A 23,808-nucleotide genomic window follows, 5' to 3' on the forward strand; every position below is an offset into this window, starting at 1 on the left:
TCATCAGGTTCTAGTGGGCAGCTAGGAGCCTGTATTATTTCAGAGATTTCCTGGACACCTTTGACCACCAATAGGAGACGGGGTTCCACATCAGGCACTGGGATTTTTATTTAAAAGCCTAGAGTATATAAAATTTTATTATCAAAATTATCCTGGATACTTATTAAGCAAGTATTTAATTTTAGAAAAAGGGCTTTAAGAAGAAAATGAAAACAAAACACAGTCTTATATCCTAAATGTAATATCTTCATGCATGTAGATGAGTTTTTCTTTTATTCTAAGCAAATGATTCATTAGTAAAATTTAAAATAAATTTTGCTTTCATTTTGAAGATGAAATGATGTTTAATTCATCTTTCTGTGTAAAGAGTGGGCATAATTTTCTTTCCTGTTTATAATGACAGGACTGTAATCCTTTTCAGCTTTATAGTCAGACTGTGAGTCTATAAAATTATGTAAGTCACATGAAAGTCATGAAAGCAAGCTCAGCAGCTCCTCATTGTCCCTGAGTGTGACCTCTCTCAAGGGTGATTTATCTTACCTTATGGACAACTGAAAGGAGTGGCGCTCCTGCAATAAGAACCAGGCTGTTGTTTCTCAGAAAGGAGAAAGGCAAATTATCTCATAGACTATTTGTGTGGAAGTGAACTACAATGAAAAGATCAAGATTATTGAAGAACGAATTGTATGCTTCAGCATACAACATAGTTAGCTGCAGTGATCCACAGTAATAGCCAGAAAGAAGAATGGATAACGAGGAACTGCCCAAAGAGGACTATGAAAGGGAGCTGTCAATGGAGAAGGGTTTAGGTTATATTATTGCGTGGCTTTTATTATGTAGATATCCAATAGTAACCACTGGTGGTGGCTTCCTTCTGCTAGTATTATTTGCCATGTGCCAGTGGATGGTAAAAAGTCATAAAAAGGATTTTTAAACAATGCAGTAATTAAAGTTTGCATATGCTTCTTCACAATGAATTGTAGATTTTCAAAAGACAGGATCTCATGTAGGTTAGGCTGGCATCAAACTTGTCAGTAGCTAGGAATGACCATGGACTTGTGGACCTCCTGCCCTACTTCTCCAATGTCAGGTTTATAGGCATGGAGCACCATGCCCAGTTTCATGTGGTGCTAGGGATCAACCAGAAGGTTTTGAGAATGCTGAGTGGACAACTCTAGGTACTGAGCCACATCCCCAACGCAAATTGTAGTTCACCTGATTTCACTGTATCACATTCTCCTCCTGAGCTTGGCCACTCTCCTATTAATTTAGACTCAAAAAGCACAGAGTGCACAAAGTGGTTGCATAGCTTATTTTTTTGTAGGTGACTATTAGATAGTGCTTGCTGCTTGCTTCTGTCTCTCCATCCCTTTCACCCCATTTTCTCCTATCTCTCATTTTCCTTCTTTGCAGTGATTGTTAGATCTATTTCTCTCCCTGTCCTCACATGCTCAACAGAAGCTTTTCAACCATAAATGGGAGCTTTGAGCACAGAAGAGAAATGATGGTGGTAAAGTTAGGAGCACAAAAGGTGGATCTTAATGGCTTAAACTTTTCCTTTTGGAAAGAGGTTTAGTTACCAGAAGGCAACTATTATCTGTCTTCTAGCTTGATAGTGATGTTAATTTCCTCTAACCCCTGACTCAAAATATATTCTTGGTCTTCAGTATGTAAAGCTGCCAAGGCAGACCTGGTATTCATGGTGGATGGATCCTGGAGTATAGGAGATGACAATTTCAATAAGATCATCAATTTTCTGTACAGCACTGTGGGAGCCCTGGATAAGATTGGTCCAGATGGAACTCAGGTAAGGCCAACCAGCCATTCATTGCATTACCCTATACATTCAGAAATTATTTCTTAGTCTCTTACTTGTCAGGAGAGGTAATCAAAGAACTGGGATGGTGGAATGCTAACCTTTGTAGGCGTGTCCAACCTGTAGCTCATGGGATGCATGCATCCAGGATTGCTATGTTGTAGCCCAACAGATCTGTAGTTGACATCCGTTGTCAATAGGATGGATGTCCCTGCAAGAGCTACTGAGATCAGCAAATTAATGATGGTAGGCTAGTAGGGGGTATTTATTTTACATTAAGGCAGAGATCTCCTTTACACATAATATTTTCCCTGCCCTCAAGGACATGGCAGTTTTGAAAGTAGGGGCCAGGTTATGGTCACACATTTTAAGGATCACGTAGAATGTAAAACTACTTCATTCATTTAACAGATACTCAAAGTTCAGTAGATCAAAATGTGAAGCGACCAACTCAAAAATTCTCCCATAGAATCACAAGGATAGAAGTAAAATGTAGGAAATTACGATGAGTGAGATCACAGATTTTGAACTAGAACATACTTGGCTTCATCTGCCTGCTCTGCCAATGAGCAGCACATGTATGATCTTGACCCTCTTGTTTCATTTCATGTGCCTCAGTTTTCTCCTTTGTACAGTGGGTAGAATCATAGGAGATACTTTATATTTGTATCACAGGAAGTGCTTATAAAGAATACAACGCTGATTCTATGGCAGAGCCAGTAATCAGATCTAGGAGGTCAACTTTTACTTGTTAAATGAGTTGGCAAAAGCCCTATAGCCATTAGGAAGAATTTTGTTTTGTTTTGTTTTTAAATTCTAGTTCTTAATAAGCAAGCACCTATAACTTGAAATTTAATTTTCCTTCAAATTTGACATTTGATCTATTGAAAACTTAAAGAAAGGATTGGGTTAAGGAAGAAATTTAAACCATGAATGCTAAAGTGTTACTGTGTCTTCTGACCCCATGCAAGTCCCTTCTGTGTAAAAGAGGATACACCCTTTCTCTCCAGGTGGCAATGGTTCAGTTCACAGATGACCCCCGAACAGAATTCAAACTCGATGCTTACAAAACCAAAGAGACCCTCCTTGATGCAATTAGACACATTTCCTACAAAGGAGGAAATACTAAAACAGGTAAGACCCAAACAGACATTGACAAATCAATGCCCAGTGAAAGCTCACGGTGATCATTAGGAATTGCCCTAGATGCTAAATCCAGAGAGCCTCACACATACATCACAAGTACCTCGCCCTTGCTTTGCAGCCTCAACTCCCAAGACACATAATTTCCAGTTGTTTTCATTGATGTAACCACACTAACCCCACTCTTTTGAGCCCAAGAAAGCAAGTGAAGGAGTGAAATGGAACTGTTGATTCTTTCTTTCAGGAAAAGCTATCAAACATGTTCGAGATACCTTATTTACTGGAGACTCGGGTACAAGGAGAGGCGTCCCGAAGGTCATTGTCGTTATAACTGATGGGCGGTCGCAAGATGATGTCAACAAAATCTCCAGAGAGATGCAGGCAGATGGTAAGGTTCCCATATTTACACACCATCGTGGCTACAGAGAACAATGTTGGCACTAAGCACACATTCCTATCTGCTTAATTAAATATCCCCTAGTGGATAATGTAGATGAAAAAACCCACATACCTTGACAATTCTGTAATTAGATGTTTTTATTAGAGAAAAATCTATGATTTATTACAGCAGAGTTTCCTGTCTAGGGAACTGCAGCTATGAGTTACAATAGTATTGAAAGGACCACTCTAAAGAGCTGTCTCCTAATCTGTAACATAAGTATTCTCACAGGATGGTTGTGAAGGTTCAGTTATATGATATATGTGTGATGATTTGTTTGAATTATGAACTTAACATAATCTAAAATCGCCTAGAGAGTCTCATCTCAATGAGAGAATGTCTAGATTAGGTTGGCCCTTGGGCATGCCTGTGAGGGGTTGTATTAATGGTGGTGGGATGGCCTATGCTGCTTATGAGTGGCACTATTTCATGGGCTGAGCCCTCAAGTGAAAGAGAAATGAGTTGAGCATCAGCATCTGTGTACCTCTCTCTGTGTAACTCTCTCCCTGATGATGGATGGAATGGGACAAGTTCCTTTACCCTCTGGCTGCGGTGACTGCCTTGCTGTGATGGACCCGAAACTGTGAGCCAATACAAATCCCTTCTCCCTGCATCACGTTGGTCAGGATGTCTTGTTAGAGGAGACAAACCAAGATGAGATGCTTAGCAACAGTAGTTTAGTACTTACCTGCCAGATTTTACATGGTGACCCAGTTTAGGTTGCTAAACTTCTGGAGGGAAACATTTTCTGTTTATGTAGCACCTCATGCCGTAGATGTCAGAATAAATATTAAAAATATGCAACTGTAAATATGTTACTCAAATGAGAACCATTTGGGCTCATGTACCAACTGGGGCTTATGTTTTTTGCTTTTTTTTTTAAATGGAAAATTTCTTCAGGGAATGATGGAATATTTCTCACATAATAAAATATACACATTAAGAATTCTGATTCTTAAAAGAGTAAAAAAGTAAGTAAAGTAAAAAAGTAAGTAAAAACGTAAGTAAAAAGTACAAAGTAAGTTAAGAAGAAATTAGCCAGTCTTACTGGGCTTCCATAATGAGTACATTTTAATCATCTGGGAATCAAGCATTTTGCATTGTATTCTGTAGTGTTTAAATTATTCAGGAGTCTGTTCTGTGTCTGTTGTAGGCTACAACATCTTTGCCATCGGTGTGGCTGATGCTGACTATTCTGAGTTGGTTCGGATCGGCAGCAAGCCCAGTTCACGTCACGTCTTCTTTGTGGATGACTTTGACGCCTTTAAGAAAATTGAAGATGAATTAATTACATTTGTCTGTGAAACTGCATCAGCAAGTTAGTTCTTGAGAACTTGTATTCATGGGTGTGGGTTAAAAATCTAAAATATCTAATACCAGTTAAATAAGGAGTCCCATCTAGAGCTGAGGAAGAGCTATAGACTCTCAGTGTTAGTTACCACACAGGTGTTAAGTCCTATGGTTTTGAGCATATGAGGTAAACATGCTCTCTCCTCCCTTTAGGGAGGTTGATGAAGATCATTGCAAGTTGACATTTTGTATTAAACACAGCAGTGGGAGACTGTATGATTGAGGACAGCTTGGGACACTTAGTATCAGCCAAAGTCACACAGCAAGACCCTGTCTTAAAACCAAAGCAAAACAAAGCAAACTAAACCAAACCAACAAATGTAGGAAATAGTTTTCAAAGATATCTTAACCAAAACATCTCTCAATATGTACTTTCACCTAACAACCAATGATTTAACGGATCCAGGAGAGTGGTTGAAAGCTATGATCCTTTGGTCCTAAAAGAGGACATTAATAATCACAGCCACATCATATTGTCATTAACTCACAGGGCAGGCGTAGAAAGCTAGGGGAGGTTGTGTTAATTTCCTGTGCCCACAACAGTGGGGCCATGCATTTGGAAGACACACAAGCTATGATTTTATATTGCTTCCTTTGTTTTTCAGCCTGCCCGATGGTGCACAAGGATGGGGTTGATCTTGCAGGTATGCATTACCACGGGTTTTGTCTCTTATGTTTCTTTTATTAAAAATAGATTTTTTAAAATTTTTTATTGCTCATTTTATTTATTTACATTTCAAAAGTTTTCCCCCTTCCCAGTTTCCCCTCCACAGTCCCCATCCTCTCCTCCTTTTTCCTCTGCCTCTATGAGGGTGCTCCCCGACCCGCCCACACATTCCTGACTCAGCGGCCTAGCATTCCCCTATCCTGGGTCATCAAGCATCCACAGGACCAAGGGATTCCCAGTGATTCCAGATAATGCAATCCTCTGCTACGTATCCAGCTGGAGCCATGGATACCATCCGTGTACTCTTTGGTTGTTGAAAATAGATTTTTATTCATATGATATATTCTCATTCTGGTTTCTCATTGCTAACTCTTCTAAGACCATCCCTCCTCCTTTCCCATCTGAAATCCACACCCTCTCTGTCTCTCATTAGAAAACAAATAGGCATCTAAAAATGATGACAAAATGAAGTAAGGGAACAAAATCGAACAAATCAGACAAATAGGACAAAATAGGACCAAACAAACACACAGGAGAAAAATGCCAAAGAAAAAGCCCAAGAAATACATATAGATGGAGAGACACACACATTTGCACACACAAGAATCTCATCAAAACATAAAAACAGAAGCCGTCGGACATTTTAAATACAAATGTTGATTGATGTTCGTTTGAGGTCCATTTGCTTGTTTTTGTTTAAATATTTAGTAGGAAACTTTAAATTTTTAAAGCATCTGTTTGTTTTTCCCCCTGTCTCACCACTGTAGGATTTAAGATGATGGAAATGTTTGGTTTGGTTGAAAAGGATTTCTCTGCAGTGGAAGGAGTATCTATGGAACCTGGTACCTTCAATTTGTTCCCATGCTACCAAATCCATAAGGATGCCCTGGTTTCCCAGCCAACAAAGTAGGTTTGCTTTGCAAGATGCTAAAGTCAATCATACATTTATTATCTCAATATAAAAATTGGTATCAGTTTGTAATTTGCTGTAATAATTTGTGGTAAGATTTTCTATGATGTTTAAAGCAAATGATGTTTATAGTTCTTTGCTTAAAAATAGCCCTGGGGCTGAAAATTTGACTCAGTCTGCAGTTAAGAGCACTAACTGCCTTTCCAGAGGACCAGGGTTCAATTCCTAGCACCTACATAACCGATCACATCCATCTGTAACTCCACCTCGAGGGGATCTGGTGACTTCTTCTGGCCTCTCTGGGCATTAGGGATGCATGTGTTGCACAGAACGATATGCAAGCCAAACTCTTACATACCGAACATAAAAGTTTTGAAAAACTAACATAAGTCATCAGCCCCATCCTATAATCCTGGTTGAAGTTTAGTTTAGTTTATGTAGTTTCATCTGAAAATACATAAAAGTAATTGGTGCTGACATAGCAACACAGTGGACCATATATTATTCTAAATCCCGATGTATGGTAACTCTCGAACCTCTAAACATCTCTGAAACTGTGAAGTGAAAACTCAGAGAAGCCAAAGATGTGAGGTGAAATCCATAGTTAAAGGCAGAGGGATAATTCAGCAATAAATATGCTTGTCCTGTAAGCTTGATGTGTTGAGTTTAAATACACAGAACCCATGAGAAAAAACAGATGCAATGGTGTTTGTCTGTAACTCAAGCACCCCTAGAGTGAAATGGGAGGAGGAGATGGGAGAATACTCCCAGAAGCTGGAGAGCCAGCCTACAGCAGTGATCTTATGGGACGAGATGGCAATCTCTTTTTGTTTCTCAAAACTTCTCTAATGAAAGTTACTTTATGGTCAGGGATGACTTTGTGTCAAGAACGAGACAATGAGGCACTGTTTTCATCCCACTGACAGGTATCTGCATCCAGAAGGATTGCCTTCTGACTATACAATGAGTTTCCTGTTCCGGATTCTTCCTGACACACCACAGGAACCGTTTGCTCTTTGGGAGATTTTAAATAAAAATTCTGAGCCGCTAGTTGGGATCATTTTGGACAGTAAGTACGTTTATGTGTGTAGCCATTGACATATACATGATAATGCATGTGGTATGTCATCTTGTCATTTCATGTTACAACATGACTTATGTAACATATAAGCAACAAGCAGTGAACTGTGAAATCATTGATTCATTCATCTGTTAACCTATTCTCTCAAGGAATGGCCCTTGGGGGCTGGAGAGATGGCTCAGCTGTTAAGAGCACTTCTAGAGCTCCTGAGTTCAATTCCCAGCAACCACAGGGTGGCTCACAACCGTCTATAATGGGATCTGACGGCTTCTTCTGGTGTGTCTGAAGACAGCTACAGTGTACTCATACACATAAAATAAGTAAATAGTTCTTTTAAAAAGCCAAAAACAAGAAAGAAGAAATTCTCTCTGAGTCCCTGCTTGGTGCCAGCATTGGGTACAAAGTGATTCTCAAGCTATGGGCTGTAGACATTGGAAAACACATATTTCTGATGTGTTTAGAACTGAGACATTGCTCAATAGCAAAACTACAGTTATGAAGTAGCAACAAAAACAAATCTATGGCTTGGAGTTCTTGGAAAATACGTGTTCTCTGATGGTCACAACCCACAGATTCAGAACCACTGCTCTCAGTGGCTGAGAGCTAGCCAAGCAGTTTCTACTAGAGAGTGAAGACCGTAAGCAGAGGAAAATTATGGGGAGGGGCAGAGTGTTTGGAGAGGTAGGACTAGAAGTTAATTTATTGAACATGGTTATGATAAATATGAATGCCCATTTGATGTTCCACAGACTGCCAATTTGGCAGGGTCATGATTGATATAGAAAAGTCCAGCCCACTGTGGCCAGCACCTTGTCTAGGCAGGTGGTCCTGTACTGTTTAAGAAAGGTAGATAAGCATGAATCTGCTAACAAACCATCATCAGGCAACAGATTCCATGGCTTCTGCTGGTCTCTGCAGTTCTGTGGAATAGCAGACCTAAAATGGCTTTAGGTTCTTGTCCTGAGTTCAGTCATAGACTTGTGACCTGTAAGCTTAAATAAGCTTTTTGCTTCCCTTGATTGCTTTTGGTCAGAGTGGTTCTTACAGACAATAGAAACAAGAACACTCCACTTAAAAGCAAAGTGAAAATTAAACAACAGTGTAAGAAAACACTGTTGAGAAAAGGGTATATTATTTATTTATTTATTTATATTAAATTATTTCATTTGTTTACATTCCAAATGTTGCTCTTCTTCTTAGTCCCTCCTCCCAGAGTTCTTTACCCATCCTCTCTCCCCTTTGCCTCTGAGAAGGTGCTCCCCCGCCCACATACCCACTCACATATCCACCCCTCACCCCGTTTTTATTTTTAATAACGAAATATTCCTTGTATGGCAAAGGACTGAACATTAAGAAGCTTTCGTTTGTCTATGGTAACGCTTCATGTCCTGGGAAAGTTGGTGTCTGTGGTGGGCTGCTAGGCCAAAGTGCCTAGTTTTTCTTTCCTAATATTTATTGACAATGTCCTGTCTCATTATCTTCTTTTACTTTGAGCATTGGTGGCGTCTCTCTAGAGATGGTGTGGATAAGAAGTTAGACGAAGGAGGTGTAAGGGAAGGGCATGTGTAGGTTTCCGCTCTCCCCTCAGCACACGTCATTAAGTCAGGTACTTTAGCCACCTGAGAGCCTGCAGCAAGCTGGGGACTGTTCAGTGTCTCAGCCCTCATCTCGTTTAAGGTGTGGTTCCAAAAGAATGGATTTACTATTTTATGTCAAGCTGAATCTTAGGAAAAAGTTACTCACCTTTAGAACGTTTCTTTATTTGACCAGATGGTGGAAAAACTCTAACTTATTTCAACTATGACTACACTGGAGATTTTCAAACTGTCACTTTTGAAGGACCTGACATCAGGAAAATGTTCTATGGAAGCTTCCACAAGGTTAGTGAGGCTTCAGATAATGGAGTTGTCAATTCTATTCTCTGGTACTAAGAGGAGCAACAGAAATTGTGTGTGTGTGTGTGTGTGTGTGTGTGTGTGTGTGTGTGTGTATGTTGGGGGTTGGGGTGGTTGCTTGTTGTTTTGTTTTTGAGACTAGGTTTTTCTACATTGCTCTGGCTGTCCTGGAACTCAGTTGGTAGACCATGCTGGCCTCAAACTCACAGAGAGCCATCAGCCTCTGCCTCCTGAGTGTTAGGATTAAAGGCGTTCTCCACTCTACTTGGCTCAGAAATATATTTCTTAAACTTCATGGAACTTTGGATTTCGGAGTTTAACTGGAGTAAGAATTGTTTCCTTTAAGACTTGGTAATGACACCCAAGATTTTGAGTGAGTAGTTCTGAGATGGGACACTGACCTGTGATTCCTAGCAGGCTCTCGCATGATATAGTGACAGATTTGACCCAGATTTCCCCTTTCAGGAGAGAGCACCACACTGCTAAGCAACTAGTGCTCATTTGCCACATTACATAATATAACACAATATGTGTAATATAGTAAAGACGTCTGTTTGGGCTAGTGACATAGAGTAGTGGGTAAGTGCACTTAGCACCAGGTATTGAAGGCTTAATGATCTAAGCTTGATCTGTGGAGCTCATGTGAAAGATGGAAGGAGAGAACTGACTCCACAAAGTTGTTCTCTCACCTCTACATACATTATTGAACATGCACATGCACACATGTGTACACACATGCCGCGTGCGGGGGGGAGGGAGGGAGAGAGGGGGGGGAAAGAGAGAGGTAGGAAGGATTGATCATCTTCCTGGGCAATTGGAGCTTTCTGGTTTTGTTTTTTTTTCTTTGTTTGCTTGTTTTTTTTTTGTATGTTTGTTTTTGGTGTCTTTACTGCATATTGTATAATTAAAAATAATGACATATGAAAATTTAACATTTTTCTTCTTGGATAGGATTGCATACCTATATGAAAAGTGTGTGTGTGTTTACAACTGGAGGTTTACTAATTAAAAGTTCCATTAATACCTCTTTGAGTTTCACTAGAATCATGGGTGATTCTGCTCTCCGATGTGTAGAGCATCTTGCACAGCAGACAGGGAAAACTGTAGGGGAGATGAGAAGCCTTTACAATGTCATTTGTGTCAAAAGAGGTTCCTTATCAGAACCTCCAGCTTAGGCACGGAGCTTGTGTTCTCACTTCAATGAACTCTTTATGTGTCCTAGGCAGTGTAAAGCTTTCTTTACCTTACCAGAACTTAAGGAGCTTGAAGTGAGCTTTGTTAATGATTGGCTTTAAATGTGTAAACCTTTAAAAGTTTAAAAGCTGTATAAAGAAATAATTCCTTCTAGTTTATGTGTTAGTAAAGCCAAGCCAAAACAAAAAACAAAAACAAAAACAAACGGACACAGCATACAACTATTGGTGGAAGATGTCAATGAAAGTTCAATTCACACTGATCAGATTTGATTTGTTCAGAGCATTACTAGCAAGTAAATATCTTCATTCTTTATGGATTATTAGTTGGCTCTGTCTTTTACATTTTGGATATAAAATATAGTCCCAAAATGTTTGTAATTATGTAAGTGTAATAAGAACTTGTATGTGTATCCAAAGAATCAAAATATTTTTGAAAATGTTTCAATGTCTTTTATAAAGCACAGTATTGTTTTAAACATGAGAAGAATTTTCACAGAACATACAGAAGTCAATTTCTACTCTTGTAAATGTCAGTGCTAATAAGAAGCAAGCAATGTGGTAGGATTTTCCTAGGAATGTTTAAGCAATGGTTAGCTCTTTTTTTGAGAGGAAAAATTCTAATGAATTGCACTGCTGACTGGAATTGCTTTTATCCTGATATAACGTAAACAAAACATTCAATAAAATTGGTAGGAATCTACCTGATTTCTTTTGTCTTTTATACAACCATGGGACAGAATAAAGTTGAATATAACCAGGAAAATAAAACTATATTAATATAAAAGATATTACATAACTGACAAAGTCAGCTCATGATTTGAGCACTGCGTTAGCTGGCTTAGTTTTTATAGCCTTGATTCATAGCCTCCAATCCTCTTTGAGGACTTGCCATGATTACCTTTCTTTGGGAGTGAAGTCATTATTGGAGTATAGATTTTCTTTCCTTTCACAAGTAAGTAGCAGTCTATCACAAATAAGTAGCAGTCATGAAGCAACAGTAATCATGATTCAAAATGTGTAGAAGGCCTATAGATTTCTCTGCCAGAACTCGGTTAGAGTGTGGTTACTTGGTTTATTTACAATTAAAGGATGAAAAGATCTGAATTTTCCATATCCTCACAAAGAACCTGTGACTGATGGAACAGTGCTCTTCATGTTCTTAAGACTGTAGTTTGAGAAAATCACACCAGACAGTAAGCTGAAGGGTTTCTCCCTTGAATTCATTGCCCTACTTTCCCTCCCTTAAGAAAATGTCCTTCACTCTCAGGACTCCTTCCAGCTGCAGGAAGATGGGGAAAATCTGGAAAGGCAGTGGGGGAAGGAAACAAATTAGAACTAACTATAACGACATATGCATAACATTCATAATAACACACAATGCTTTGCGTGCTAATTTAAACATCAAGAAATCTCATATAAAGTGGCTCTTTTAAAGTATGTCAAAGTCACATATCTAGAGGGATGATTCTTGAATGTTGATCAGTCATGGAAAAGGTACATAGTGAAGTAGTTAGAGACAGAATTCTCTACCTTCTCTGTACTTCTTAACAGTGAGCCAGACAGTTGCACAGATAAGTTTATAATGCTCCCTGCATACCACGTCCTAAAATACCTTTTATTTCATCTAGCTCCATGTCGTTGTCAGCAAAACTCTGGCCAAAGTGGTTGTTGACTGTAAGGAAGTTGGCCAGAAGGCGATAAATGCATCATCAAATATCACATCGGATGGTGTGGAAGTACTAGGGAGAATGGTCAGATCAAGAGGACCAAATGGAAACTCGGCACCAGTAAGTAGACAAAGAAGTGGAGCTGTGTGTCTGTTACAGGAAAAATTCCTTTAATATTCATTTAGCTGTTTTCTTTCTTTCTTTCTTTCTTTCTTTCTTTCTTTCTTTCTTTCTTTCTCTCTTCCTTTCTTTCTTTTGGTTTTTCTTTTAATGTTTATTGTTCTCTAAGAGTTAATTTTTTTAATTCACTTTATTTCCTGCTCCCTGCTCCCTCCTAGTCATCTCCCCACATCCCTTCCTTTTTCCTTCCTCCCCTTCTCCTCTGAGTTGGTGGGGGTCCCCTGGGAATCCCCCCCCATCTACATCAAATCTCTGTGGGGCTAGGTACATCCTCTTCCACTGAGGCCAGGCAAGGCAGCCCAGCTAGAAGAAAATATTCCACTGTTAAAGAGATGAATGGATGGGTGAATGGATGAATAAATGTATAAATGATAGATTGATAAATAGATGACAGGTGATAGATGACAGGTGATAGATGGTTGACAGATAGATGACAGATGGTGAATCTTTAAGCAAATATGGACGTTCAAGGCAGTAGGTGTCTGTATATTATAAAGAGAATGCTTCAGGTACTAGGCTAGTTAATTATATAAATACATTTTAAGATTTGAATATTATAAAATTCTGCACTTTATTTGTGACATAAGTGATTTTATTTAATTGAAATTCAAAACTCTACATGTATAAATTTATACAAGGAAATACAAATCCATGTAAAGTTTTACAACACTATACTAGAAAAGTGGCATATGCCTCTAATTTGGGTTAGATTTATGTATTTTTAAAACTATTTTGTGCTATAACACCATCATCATAGTTTCTGACACATTTCTACAAGCAGAGTGAGGGCCCAAGAAACACTTGCTAGAGCATAAATAGAAAGGGACTATTTCTCATACATAGAGTTCTGCTTGTGGTCCTGAGCCTAAGACCTTGTGAATATAAGGCAAGAAGTTCTGACTGAGCTACATTCTTAACCTCAGACTATTTGATTTGCATAGTTTATTTCCTTAAACAGTGTTATCTTTAGTAGACTCCATATATGGCATTGACTACAATCTCTTAATATATCTCCTACTCTCTCCTATTTGTATTTTATAGTTATATCTTTATAACAATTATAGTGGGTTTCAAACCATATCAAGGGTAATAGTGTACTCCATATATATAACCAATAAAATATAAAAAAATTATTTGTACATCTAAATGTGCCTGCATGTCTCAGGTATATGGATGGTAAGTTTTTGCTTAACCAAAGCAATGCAGTTAAACAGAGGGCCCTTTGTGGAGACTTGCAGCCAGTAGGAGACAAAGGGGGAATTTATAGATGTCAGTAACTAAAGACTTCTTTGTAAGTCTACTAGGAAAAAGGCCATGGCTTCTCTTCTAATCTAGAAGTCCATGAAGGACTCCTAAATAGATTTTTAGTCTTCCCACTTCCGAAAGAATTTGCTTATGCTGAAATGGATAATATTAGGTTAGATCTTAAAAATGCAACTGAGTAGTCAATCACTCCTCCTTTTGGGGGCGTTGCTAAATGGTATCAATGCCATATGAGAGAAGTTCTGGCCTTTGGATTCCAATTTCAAAAGTATCCAGGTCAGTGTTGGTCTTTCTCTGTAACCAGCAGAAGGGCACGTGTAACGGGCCCACTTTAGATAATTCCATGAGGGGTAAATGTAAGAGTAGCTCATAGGTCGTCATCACCTGCCAAATCTAACATTAATTCAAAGTGTTGGAAGATTCTAAAGATTCCCTTTTAAAAGACAATGCATCCTTTCAAACCATAGTTGAGTGAAGCAGAGAGGATTTAGGGTTATAACAACTACTGCAGAGAAACTGCTTACATTCTTAATAAAAACAACTCATGCTCAGAAATGCAAGATTCTGCAGGCGGTGGCTGTCCCCAGGGGAGACTAAGCTAATAAGCAGGCTTAACTTACCTGTCAAAGCATATGCCTAAAGAGAAGTAACTGCCTCTCCTTTCCAGTCTTTCTGCTATGTTACCTTTTTTCTTTTTTTGGATGATTCTAGAAAAATCTTGAGCTTCTGGAATGGAACCATGTAACTTAAAGTGCTTTTTCTACCTTTGGAATCTAACGCAGAGGCAGTTATTCACTTGGCATTTACCCAGCCTCCTGCTATTGAAATAAAAGAAAAATATGCCAAGAAATAAAATTATAGGAGCCACCTATAATTTTATTCACCGAGTAAAAGTTTTGGTGTAGAATTCAGTAGTAGACTAGCTGATGACTCTTCAGTAGCCAAGTGTTAACCTTTCTTTCTATTGAAAGCAGACTTCCCTTCATACCTTATATTCTGATCACAGTTGCCCCTATCCCAGCCTCCCCTGACAGTCCTCTACTACTCTACCCATATCCTCACCCTTCCTTCCTCTTATACATTAAAATACAAACAAGTATTCAAAAATATCAAAAATAAAATAAGTAAAGACAAACAAAACTAGGCTAAGACAAACCAAAAAACAAACAGAAAAAAAAGAGCCAACTACTCAAGAAACACATAAAGTGCGTGCCTGCACACAAAAATACACACCACACACCACACACGTGCACAGGCACATGCACACGCATGCACACACATGCATGCATACGCCCACACAACACATACAGACACACATGCAAGAGAGAGAGAAATTAAAATAAAATAAAACTATAAGTTATAAGCAAACCATCACTTGGAAAAAGTGGCAGGCTACAGAATGTGAGAAGATTTTTACCAACTACACTTTCAATAGAGGGCTAATACCTAAAATATATTAAGAAGTAACCCCTGATGTTAAGAAACAAGTGGTAAATTTTTGAAATGAATTTTTTCCATATGTTGCTTCTTTAAATCCTTAAATTACAACAGTTGCTAACTCATATGCCTGCTGTGGTCTAGCAAATGTGTATTCCCGTGAATTATCAATTTAATATTTCAAAAAATATTAAATTGAAATCCCATTTCAAAAAATGAGGATGTTGAGATGTGAACTTGGGCCTCCCCAGAACTGTCTGGCTTCCCTTCCAGTGCCGTTTTCTGCTAGACCAGACTCTGATTCTGTCGACCTTAAGACAACAAGTCTGATCCAACGGCCGTGTGCCTATCTCTTCTTTCACAGCTTCAAGGACTCACTATTTCACTTACACTGTGGTCAAATCTCAAAATAATTCTACACGTAAGCATTTATTCTACCAACAGGCACAATAATTGTTACCTTTCATTTCTGAATTTAATCGGAATGCTCATGGGTTTCCTAAAATTTAATAACTTAAAAGCAAGCCATCGCTCAGAACTCTACCATGGCAAAAGCCAAGTACTTCTTGCTTTGTTGATGAAGTCAAGGAGAAGTTGGACACCTGGTGAGAAATGGAATGTGGCTTAGGTCTCTGTAGCTCTTCCTATGGGATCTTTTTATATACAGAAAGCTTTTGATTTGTACAAGTACATAAATGAACTTATTTTTTTAAAGATTTTTTTTTAATTTGTATGAGTGCTTGGCTTGATGGCTATTTTAATTCTTGTTTTGTTTTGTTTGTTTGTTTGTTTCCGAGACAGGGTTTCTCTGTGTAGCCCTGGCTGTCCTGGAACTCACTCTGTAGACCAGGCTGGCCTCGAACTCAGAAATTCGCCTGCCTCTGCCTCCCAAGTGCTGGGATTAAAGGCGTGCGCCACCACTGCCCGGCCATAGATGAACTTACAGTATTGAAGATAAAAGCTGGCGGAGAGAATATGATACTAAGTGGAAAGGGGAGCCAAGAGGACTTTGAAACTCCCATTCATAGATCAAAATGACTCAAGAGACAAAAATATTTTAATCTTATTTTCTTGCTAACATTTGACCCCAAATGGCCTGCCTTTTGAGCTACACCCAGACAAAAATGTCCAGTGATGAAAAATGAGCATTTGTAATTGGCTGAGGATTCCATCTAGAGAAATTACAAAGTGTAAATGTGGAACGTTACATGTCCTTTCTTGCGTTTAAAAAAATCTATGTCTTTTCTATGTTTTGGTTAAGTAGAAGGAAGCTGCCTCTTGTATTAACTGCCTGAGCTATGTGTTCTTTTCAACTATGTTGTTTTGCATTCCAAGGCACTCAAGTAGGAAATGCTTTGACATAACATGTTTATGTTATCTCCTGTGGAAGTTGTATAGCTATGTATGCTGTTGCTTTGGGAGTAAAAGACAGAAGCCTTTTTTATTTTGCTGTTGCTGCTTTTCAATCCATTTGCAGAAATGTGCCTTTGGAAAGAAGTCCTAAGGACAGCTAAGGAATCTAAGCTATCACAAATACAAAACAACTATGAATAAATTTGGTGTCCTCAAAGAAAAATCCGCTGATCCTATCTAAGTTGTGAATGAAAAGGCATCCCACGTAGTAGCATTCTTCAAATGATAGTACTGGCTTCATCAAATATTTAGTGGATGTTTGATCCCTTCAGTAGATAAACTGAGCTCATACAAATCTTAATGACTCCGCAGGGCAGAGGGCTAGACAAAAGTTTATATGTAGATGTTATGCAGCAATAAGTGGCTGAGTGTTGAGTGTTTACTGGAGAAACTTCAAGAAGACTTGATGCATACTAGAGGTGGTGAAGGACTTCTGGTTTAAGTAAATCTTTCCATTCACTAGAATATTTTAACATGAAGGTTTTATTCAGGAATGCCTAATTTCTTAATGGATGAATGATTTCCAGACATAGCTGACTCTAGCTGATGTTATCCAAAGCGAGAGCCCATTGAATAAATGTTCTCAAGTGCAATAACATAAAACCAGGCTGGGCTATGTTCATTTTAAACATTAACTCAAAGATGCATTTATTACTAAATAAGCCACAGGAGTTTAGACCACACATTGGTTGGGCTGTTCAAATCTCAGCCGTAATTGAACTTTCATGATGGTCTTCAGTTACTCAGGATGAACTGTTTCAGGTCCTAGAGACCTGGACTGCAGGATGGATGTGAGTGTCACTGTGCTAAATGGTGATGATTTGAGAAAAAGAAGATAGACATAAAGTACTTAGAATAGTAGCCAGCACACAGCAGATTTTCGAAACATTGGTCGAAGTCTGTTGTAGTGTACTTTTGGAAATGTTTTCATTTTTAAGTTTTTCAAAATTGATCATTATTTTGTTGTGTGGCTTATCAGTTTTGGCTCATATATCTATCTTAGTGGCCTGGATGTTAAAATATCCAAGGGTGGTGGTGGTCAGGTATGGGCTCTGCTGACATTTTAGCAAATAATACATTGCTATGATAATTTCAAGAAAGCAAGATGTTTTGAATAATGAGTCTGCTTTCAAAATTCGTTTTTCTGTTTACTGATTAGATATTCTAATAATGTACACAGTTGCTCTTGAGCATGAGAACTGGAAGCCTGATTTCATTTTTCTTACTGTTAGAAAGTGGCCCTTTAGTGCTGCTTCTGGAAGTTCTGGTAGCCTGTTTCAATAGAGCTAGCTACGTGAGCACCGTCATTTCACCCTGAGGGCCATGGGCCGAGGATGAGTAGCAGCATTCTTTGGACTACATATTTATGGTCCTGATTGAAAGCATTACTTGCTGGAGGAAAGTTGTAGATTAAAATGAAAACATAAACATCTTTCCAGTTCTTTTATTGATACCATACCTCAATATTTCAAAATGATGTAGAAAGAAATAAATAGAAATAATTAGGTCACGTTAGTGTTAGCCTCCAATAATGTTATAAAGATATTTCTATATATTTTACCTCGTGTCTTGAGTTATTACCAACATGTGTGAATGCAATAAGGCTAAGTATTTACAGTGTGACAAATTGCTTAAATAAAAATACACAAAGTCCATGTACCTAAGGTACTCATTATGAATCTCTTCCAGCACTTCATTGAGTACAATGTTTATTTATGAGTCTCTCGTATCCTTTAAGTTTTTCTAACACAGGATTGTTTTGTTTTCTGTTTTACTATTGTCTCAGAAAAGGCTATACAATATCTTGCTTGCAGTGAAAACAATTGCACAGAGGAATGAACTAAGTTTATTCCTTAGACTTTCTACGTGTTTAGTATGTGTTAGCTCCTATGCTCAGTGACTCAGAGATGAGCAGTTCCCCTGCCCTTGAAGAACTGAAAGGCATGATAATACAGATAACTGAGTAGTAGGTGAGACTTGATCTATGAAGGACCTCTGGAGTGCTTTCTGACTATGGGGCATTTGAGAGGGGATGTAAGAGGCTTCCAAAGAAGACTTGACCCAGAGAACTAAGGTTATTGTAGGTGTATCTGAGAAGGGGAAGAAACGATGGGAAGGGGATTTAGACAGCAGGTGGAGCAACTGTAGACACAATGCTTGATCACTCCCTGTTTCAGGAACCAAAGTAGTTTGAGTTTATTTTTAAATTTATTTACTGGCATATTATGTTATAAATATATTGGTATCTTATCTCTGATGAAATAATTATAATCATGAACACACTTTAATTGTATCGTCCTAATTGAATGATCATTATCTTTCTCAATCAGTTCCAGTTACAAATGTTTGATATCGTTTGCTCTACATCGTGGGCCAGCAAAGACAGATGCTGTGAACTTCCCGGCCTGGTAAGAATTCTTTCACCTCTCTCGAACAGTAAGATCTATCTTTTCTTTGCAAACGAGAGCTAGTTTCTCAATATTCATACCGTATCAATTCCTTTTGTGATGATAATTAAAGTCAGGAAGGTTTAGTAAAGAGACAGAGTAGAGGAAAACAATGAGACCATCCCATACACCCCCATGTGATTTGAACTGTATACCATGGATGCTATGGACACCTACTCCAGGTGCTTCCAAGCTTTCTGCTTTACAAAGCTTCACAGGCAATACTTGGAAGTCACATTTACCCTTTTGCTTTTCCTAACAACTCAGTACCCATAGCAGACACTGAAAGGAAAAGAAATAGTTTTGTTTGAGAAGCGTATGCCTATTGAGCGCGGCAGTGTTGCCCTATCAGACTATGGCTGTTCCTCACTTCCTTTTATATACTGATTTGCCCCATGGTCTTGCTTTTCATCATAATAACAACTACTGAAACCTAGGTTTGTAAAGATAGATTTGTCAAAATATGCTGTTGACACTGTAGGGTGGTTTTGTTCGTATGTTTATTTTGTGAGAAGGGTATCATGTCATCCACACTGAACTCAAACTAACTGTATAGTCCAGTGTCCTATTTAGCTTTGATTGTCAATTTGTCACAGCCTAGTGTCACCTGAGAGAAGAATCATCTACTCTAGGTTAGCCTGTGGGCATATTTATTGGGAACTGTCTCGACTATTAATTGTGGGAGAACTCAGCCCACACTAGGCAGTACTATCCCCAGGCAGCCTGGCCTTAGTTTTATAAGAAAGTTATCTAAGCAGGAGCTCGTGAATGAGCCAATGGGCTGAGTTCTTGCATGGTTTCTGAGTCAAGTTCCTGCTCTGACTTCTAAGTCCAGTGTGGTTTTATGACAGCAGCAGTGATGAACCTAGAACAAGAATGACCTTGAACTCTGACCCTCCTGCATCTAACTCCCAAGTCCTCGGATTACAAGGTAGCATCACCATGCCCAAAATGAAGCTCTGAATTATGTTGAGTTAGTTATTCCCATGAAGTCCAGCAGATACCAAGTGCTGCTGTATTTTCATTGAATTTTTAAAAACAGTATCAATACAAATTTAATAGATTGCCTTGGACTTTCATGTCACATGTATTTGGAACTGTAGTCATAATCTATATGACACCACTGTCAAACTAAGCATTTCCAATTATTTTCTCATAAAGTTGTATCTATATGTCTATATACAGACACAAAAGGAGATTCATAACTCCTAGAATCCACATAGAAAGCAAGCTGGAAGAGGAGGCTCTGTTGTGAATGGATGTTGGCACGCCTTAATAATTAAACCCATATAATGAGCATAGTCAAGTCTTTATTAAGTCTAGAGGTTTTGATTTTAGAACCAGATTAAAACATTTACTGCAGGCAGTAAATTCCTGAGAGTCTTTTGAGGAAGCAAGTAACTCATTTTTTCTTCATCAAAATAAATTTCTAAACTAGTCATGAATTAAGCAAGAGATCTTGGTGCTGCACTTAAGGATAGATAGGTTGAGAAATGCAAGAGGAAACTGAATATCTCACTGTGCATCTAGCAAAAATGAAAATGTCGTCACCAATTCTAGAAAGGATCCAGGCGCTTTCATTAATTTTCTCCTTGCTTTATTCACTGAAGGCTTATAAATTATGTCCCACGAAGACAGATCATCAACAGTAGCAAACCCACTGCTGGGTCTTGCAGCAGGATGCCTGGTGCCAAATTCATCTGAGGGATCTTTTGGAATACTTAAATTTATGTTTTAATTTAGCTGACCAAGTATTAGAACAGATGAGATATGTCAGCAGGAGATGTGAATGGAAATCTTTCCTTATTGCCCACCACTTAAAGAAAAGCCCATGAAAGGAGTATAAGTCATTTGTTTAACCATTTTGAGGGTTTTGTTTTGTATATTTCAGAGACTCACTTACTTTCGTCTTGGTAATCTGTTGTCTGGCCCTGTTCTGTCTAACCTCACTATCCGGTGGGGTCTTACATCATGATCTTCTCATGTACTCAAGAGGACTAAAGGCCTCTGTGAAGTCCTATAGTCTCTGACCTCAGTGCTGAGGCCGTTTTGGCCTCTGCTCCAGATGGGATATTTAACAACTGCACAGGGCTGTTGCCAGGCGCTCTGTTTCATTCTGCATTCAGGAGACTCCCTTGGATTTAGTCAGCCTAACATTACCAATCATTTTCAAATATCTCATGTCAGTAAATATCCCAAGAGAAGAGAAAAAAGAGCCCTACCCTAACACTTCAGGTCCGTTGTGTTTTCTTGGTTTCCGATACAGAAGCTGACTGAATCATCACAGGACATAGATTCACTGAAGCTGTTTTAATTCTTTGTTTTAATCCATATACAGTAGTTTTGACCGAGCCTTTCAACAAGCTTTCTTTTATCCCTTAAAACAGAAAGACAAAATAGCACAAGGAAAGCATTTAGGACCTTTAGTTCAAAGATCATTGCTGTTCCAGATGAATGAAATAGAAACCAAAAATATTCTCCACTCTCTCCTGACTTTGTTTCTTCACTTGGATTTCTAAGCTAGTTTCAGCAAATCCCTCTAAAGCTGTAATAATTGATGTTCCATATGCAACCATGCTGCCTCCTTCAGAAGAGATCTTGTATTTGGGAACGTTATAGCATAATGTTCACCCAAAATCTTAAAATCTCCCCTAAAGTATTTTAAAGCAAATTACATAGACTGTTTTGTTAACAATTATGGTTTTTTTTTTCTTCTACTCAGCGGGATGAAGAGTCCTGCCCAGACCTTCCACGATCCTGCTCTTGCTCAGAAACCAATGAAGTGGCTCTAGGACCAGCTGGCCCCCCAGTAAGTCTTGCTAGCTCAGAATTGAATGTCCTTCAAGAGCATTAACGGCATTCCTCTTGGGTATAACGTGTGCTGCCTACTGAACTAAAGGTCTGTCACATACTTAATCCTAAGTAACTTCGACACATCTACAAGACGATCTTCTTCCTACTGTGCCGTCCACCTCCCGTTGCTTTATGTACAAAATCCTCCCTTTAAGCCACTGTGGTTAATCTTCAGTATGAGTTCCCATCATTGGGCTTCAGCTCACACCTGAAAGACTGGCATATCTTCCTACTGCCCACTCCATGTAAGATGTATGTGTTCTCTTGATGCTATTGATTTATTTTCAAGTAGACCTGCATGCCCCATGGAAACAAAGTTACACAGGGAGAGTGTTAGCTCAGTTTCAATGATCTTCAGTCCTTTTGCCCAAGTGAAGGAAAACTGTCTGGTGTCTCATGGCCAGTGCTAACTCCATTCACCTCCCCATTTATCATAGAGCATGTTTTTGCTGTACAGCCTTCAGTAAGGGCAAAACCTAAGCAAATTGAATAGCATCATCTATATTATATTATTTTTAAGTTGATATAGTATTTTTAAAACTATGCTTTTTGATTTATTGCAATTCTATATTTGCCTTTACAAATATTTATTTAAATGCACTGTTCATTTAAAATATTCAGAGGATGCACACATATGTGTTTAGCTGTGCATTTACAAACATGAGCAAAATACATAAAGAATATATTCACATATTTATTTTGTAGTACATAGGTATGTCTGATAAAGAAAACTAAAAAGACTACAGTCATCACATCAATATGTCAGGTCAGATCATCTTGGGAAGAAATGCAAATGATTGTAGTTTCAAAAACACTAAATAATTTTTATTTCTGTGTAAATAAATGGAGTTGAATTGTGGCTTTTTCATTGACTTTTTATGTAGTTTTGGTATAAAACACATTAATTCTATGCCAATTGAGTATTTTATTCTTTTTATATGTGAACAAAACCAGCATTATATAAGCTCTAAATAAACAAGTCCTGTAAATATTTTTTCAGGCTTAAAAGGACCTGAATCAGAGATTTTCTGAGGCTGTGAAATGACCTACAGGAAGGGCCAGAACTGGGTGGGGAGGTTCCAGTTGCAGATCGTGATGAACGTTTACTAGTACACAATGTGTGGGCTTCATATAAAATAGCAATGACCTAATCCCATATTATGAAGAAAGATGAAGAAACTATGCTGTTGGGAGATTTGTCTTTTAGCTAATACATAACATCTGTTTGCCAGGGTGGTCCAGGACTCCGAGGACCAAAAGGCCAACAAGGTGAACAGGGTCCGAAGGTAAAATGTTCTCTCTTTGTCTCAAGTAGGCATAACTTTAGAGCTAAATGTGACTTTATTTACTCTTGTGACTTACAGCATCTTAAGTGTTTGCAACACTCATGTCAAACAATTTTTACTTATAGTGAAATGTGTTTTTTAACCAAAACAAATATTTAATAACTCAGTCAAATGAAAGACGTTTGGTACAGACAAGAATGCTGCTGTTCTGTGTGGCTGAGTCTGCAAGGTGACTCTCTCAGGTATATGCTTCTCTTTCTTCCTCTGTAACAGAAATATGTCTTAAGTAGAATTATGCAGTTACAATTCAACCTCAGTCCTTTCCAGGGAATTTCCTACAGCTTAGATTTCTTCTCCTATTTTGCACTATGTATAACCACACGCCTGGCTTTGTTTTTTATTCTCAGTACCCAGTGGCCCCAAGTATAATGCTTCAGGTCGTGCACTGCAGAGGCATTGGGCAGCCCAAATGACCAGACTATGCCAACCCACATCAAAACACATATTTTTTCTCCTTTGCACAAAGGCATCCTAAGGATTGGCAGAAGCCCAGTTACTAATTGGGTTCAGGCCTCATTCCCTTCCTTCCTTTTGGATTCTGGAAAATCTTTAACTGATCTCCTATCTCCAGTGCCTTGCCTTTCTGATTGATTCTACAATCTGCTTTCAGATTAATTTCCTGAGAGTCTATGCTTATTTATGCTTGTTTCAAATGTACAGTCATGGACAGTAGTTTAGCTATTGTTGGCATGATATTTGTGGCCC

General features: G+C 38.5%; 1 protein-coding gene across 1 annotated transcript in view; it reads left to right on the forward strand.

The window, feature by feature from the left end:
• The window catches only part of Col14a1 (collagen type XIV alpha 1 chain), a 197,262-nt gene that overhangs the window by 123,578 nt on the left and 49,876 nt on the right, over positions 1-23,808 (forward strand). The window contains exons 25-36 of the mRNA XM_028767286.1: positions 1,668-1,807; positions 2,827-2,950; positions 3,204-3,347; positions 4,552-4,716; positions 5,354-5,392; positions 6,183-6,321; positions 7,252-7,394; positions 9,177-9,286; positions 12,126-12,284; positions 18,788-18,865; positions 21,627-21,713; positions 22,990-23,043. Of these exons, the coding sequence (XP_028623119.1) occupies positions 1,668-1,807; positions 2,827-2,950; positions 3,204-3,347; positions 4,552-4,716; positions 5,354-5,392; positions 6,183-6,321; positions 7,252-7,394; positions 9,177-9,286; positions 12,126-12,284; positions 18,788-18,865; positions 21,627-21,713; positions 22,990-23,043 (1,382 nt within the window). The remainder of the gene's footprint in view (positions 1-1,667; positions 1,808-2,826; positions 2,951-3,203; positions 3,348-4,551; positions 4,717-5,353; positions 5,393-6,182; positions 6,322-7,251; positions 7,395-9,176; positions 9,287-12,125; positions 12,285-18,787; positions 18,866-21,626; positions 21,714-22,989; positions 23,044-23,808) is intronic.

The sequence above is a fragment of the Grammomys surdaster genome, unplaced genomic scaffold (genome assembly GCF_004785775.1).
Source record: "Grammomys surdaster isolate TR1022 unplaced genomic scaffold, NIH_TR_1.0 63, whole genome shotgun sequence".
Classification (NCBI taxonomy): domain Eukaryota; kingdom Metazoa; phylum Chordata; class Mammalia; order Rodentia; family Muridae; genus Grammomys; species Grammomys surdaster.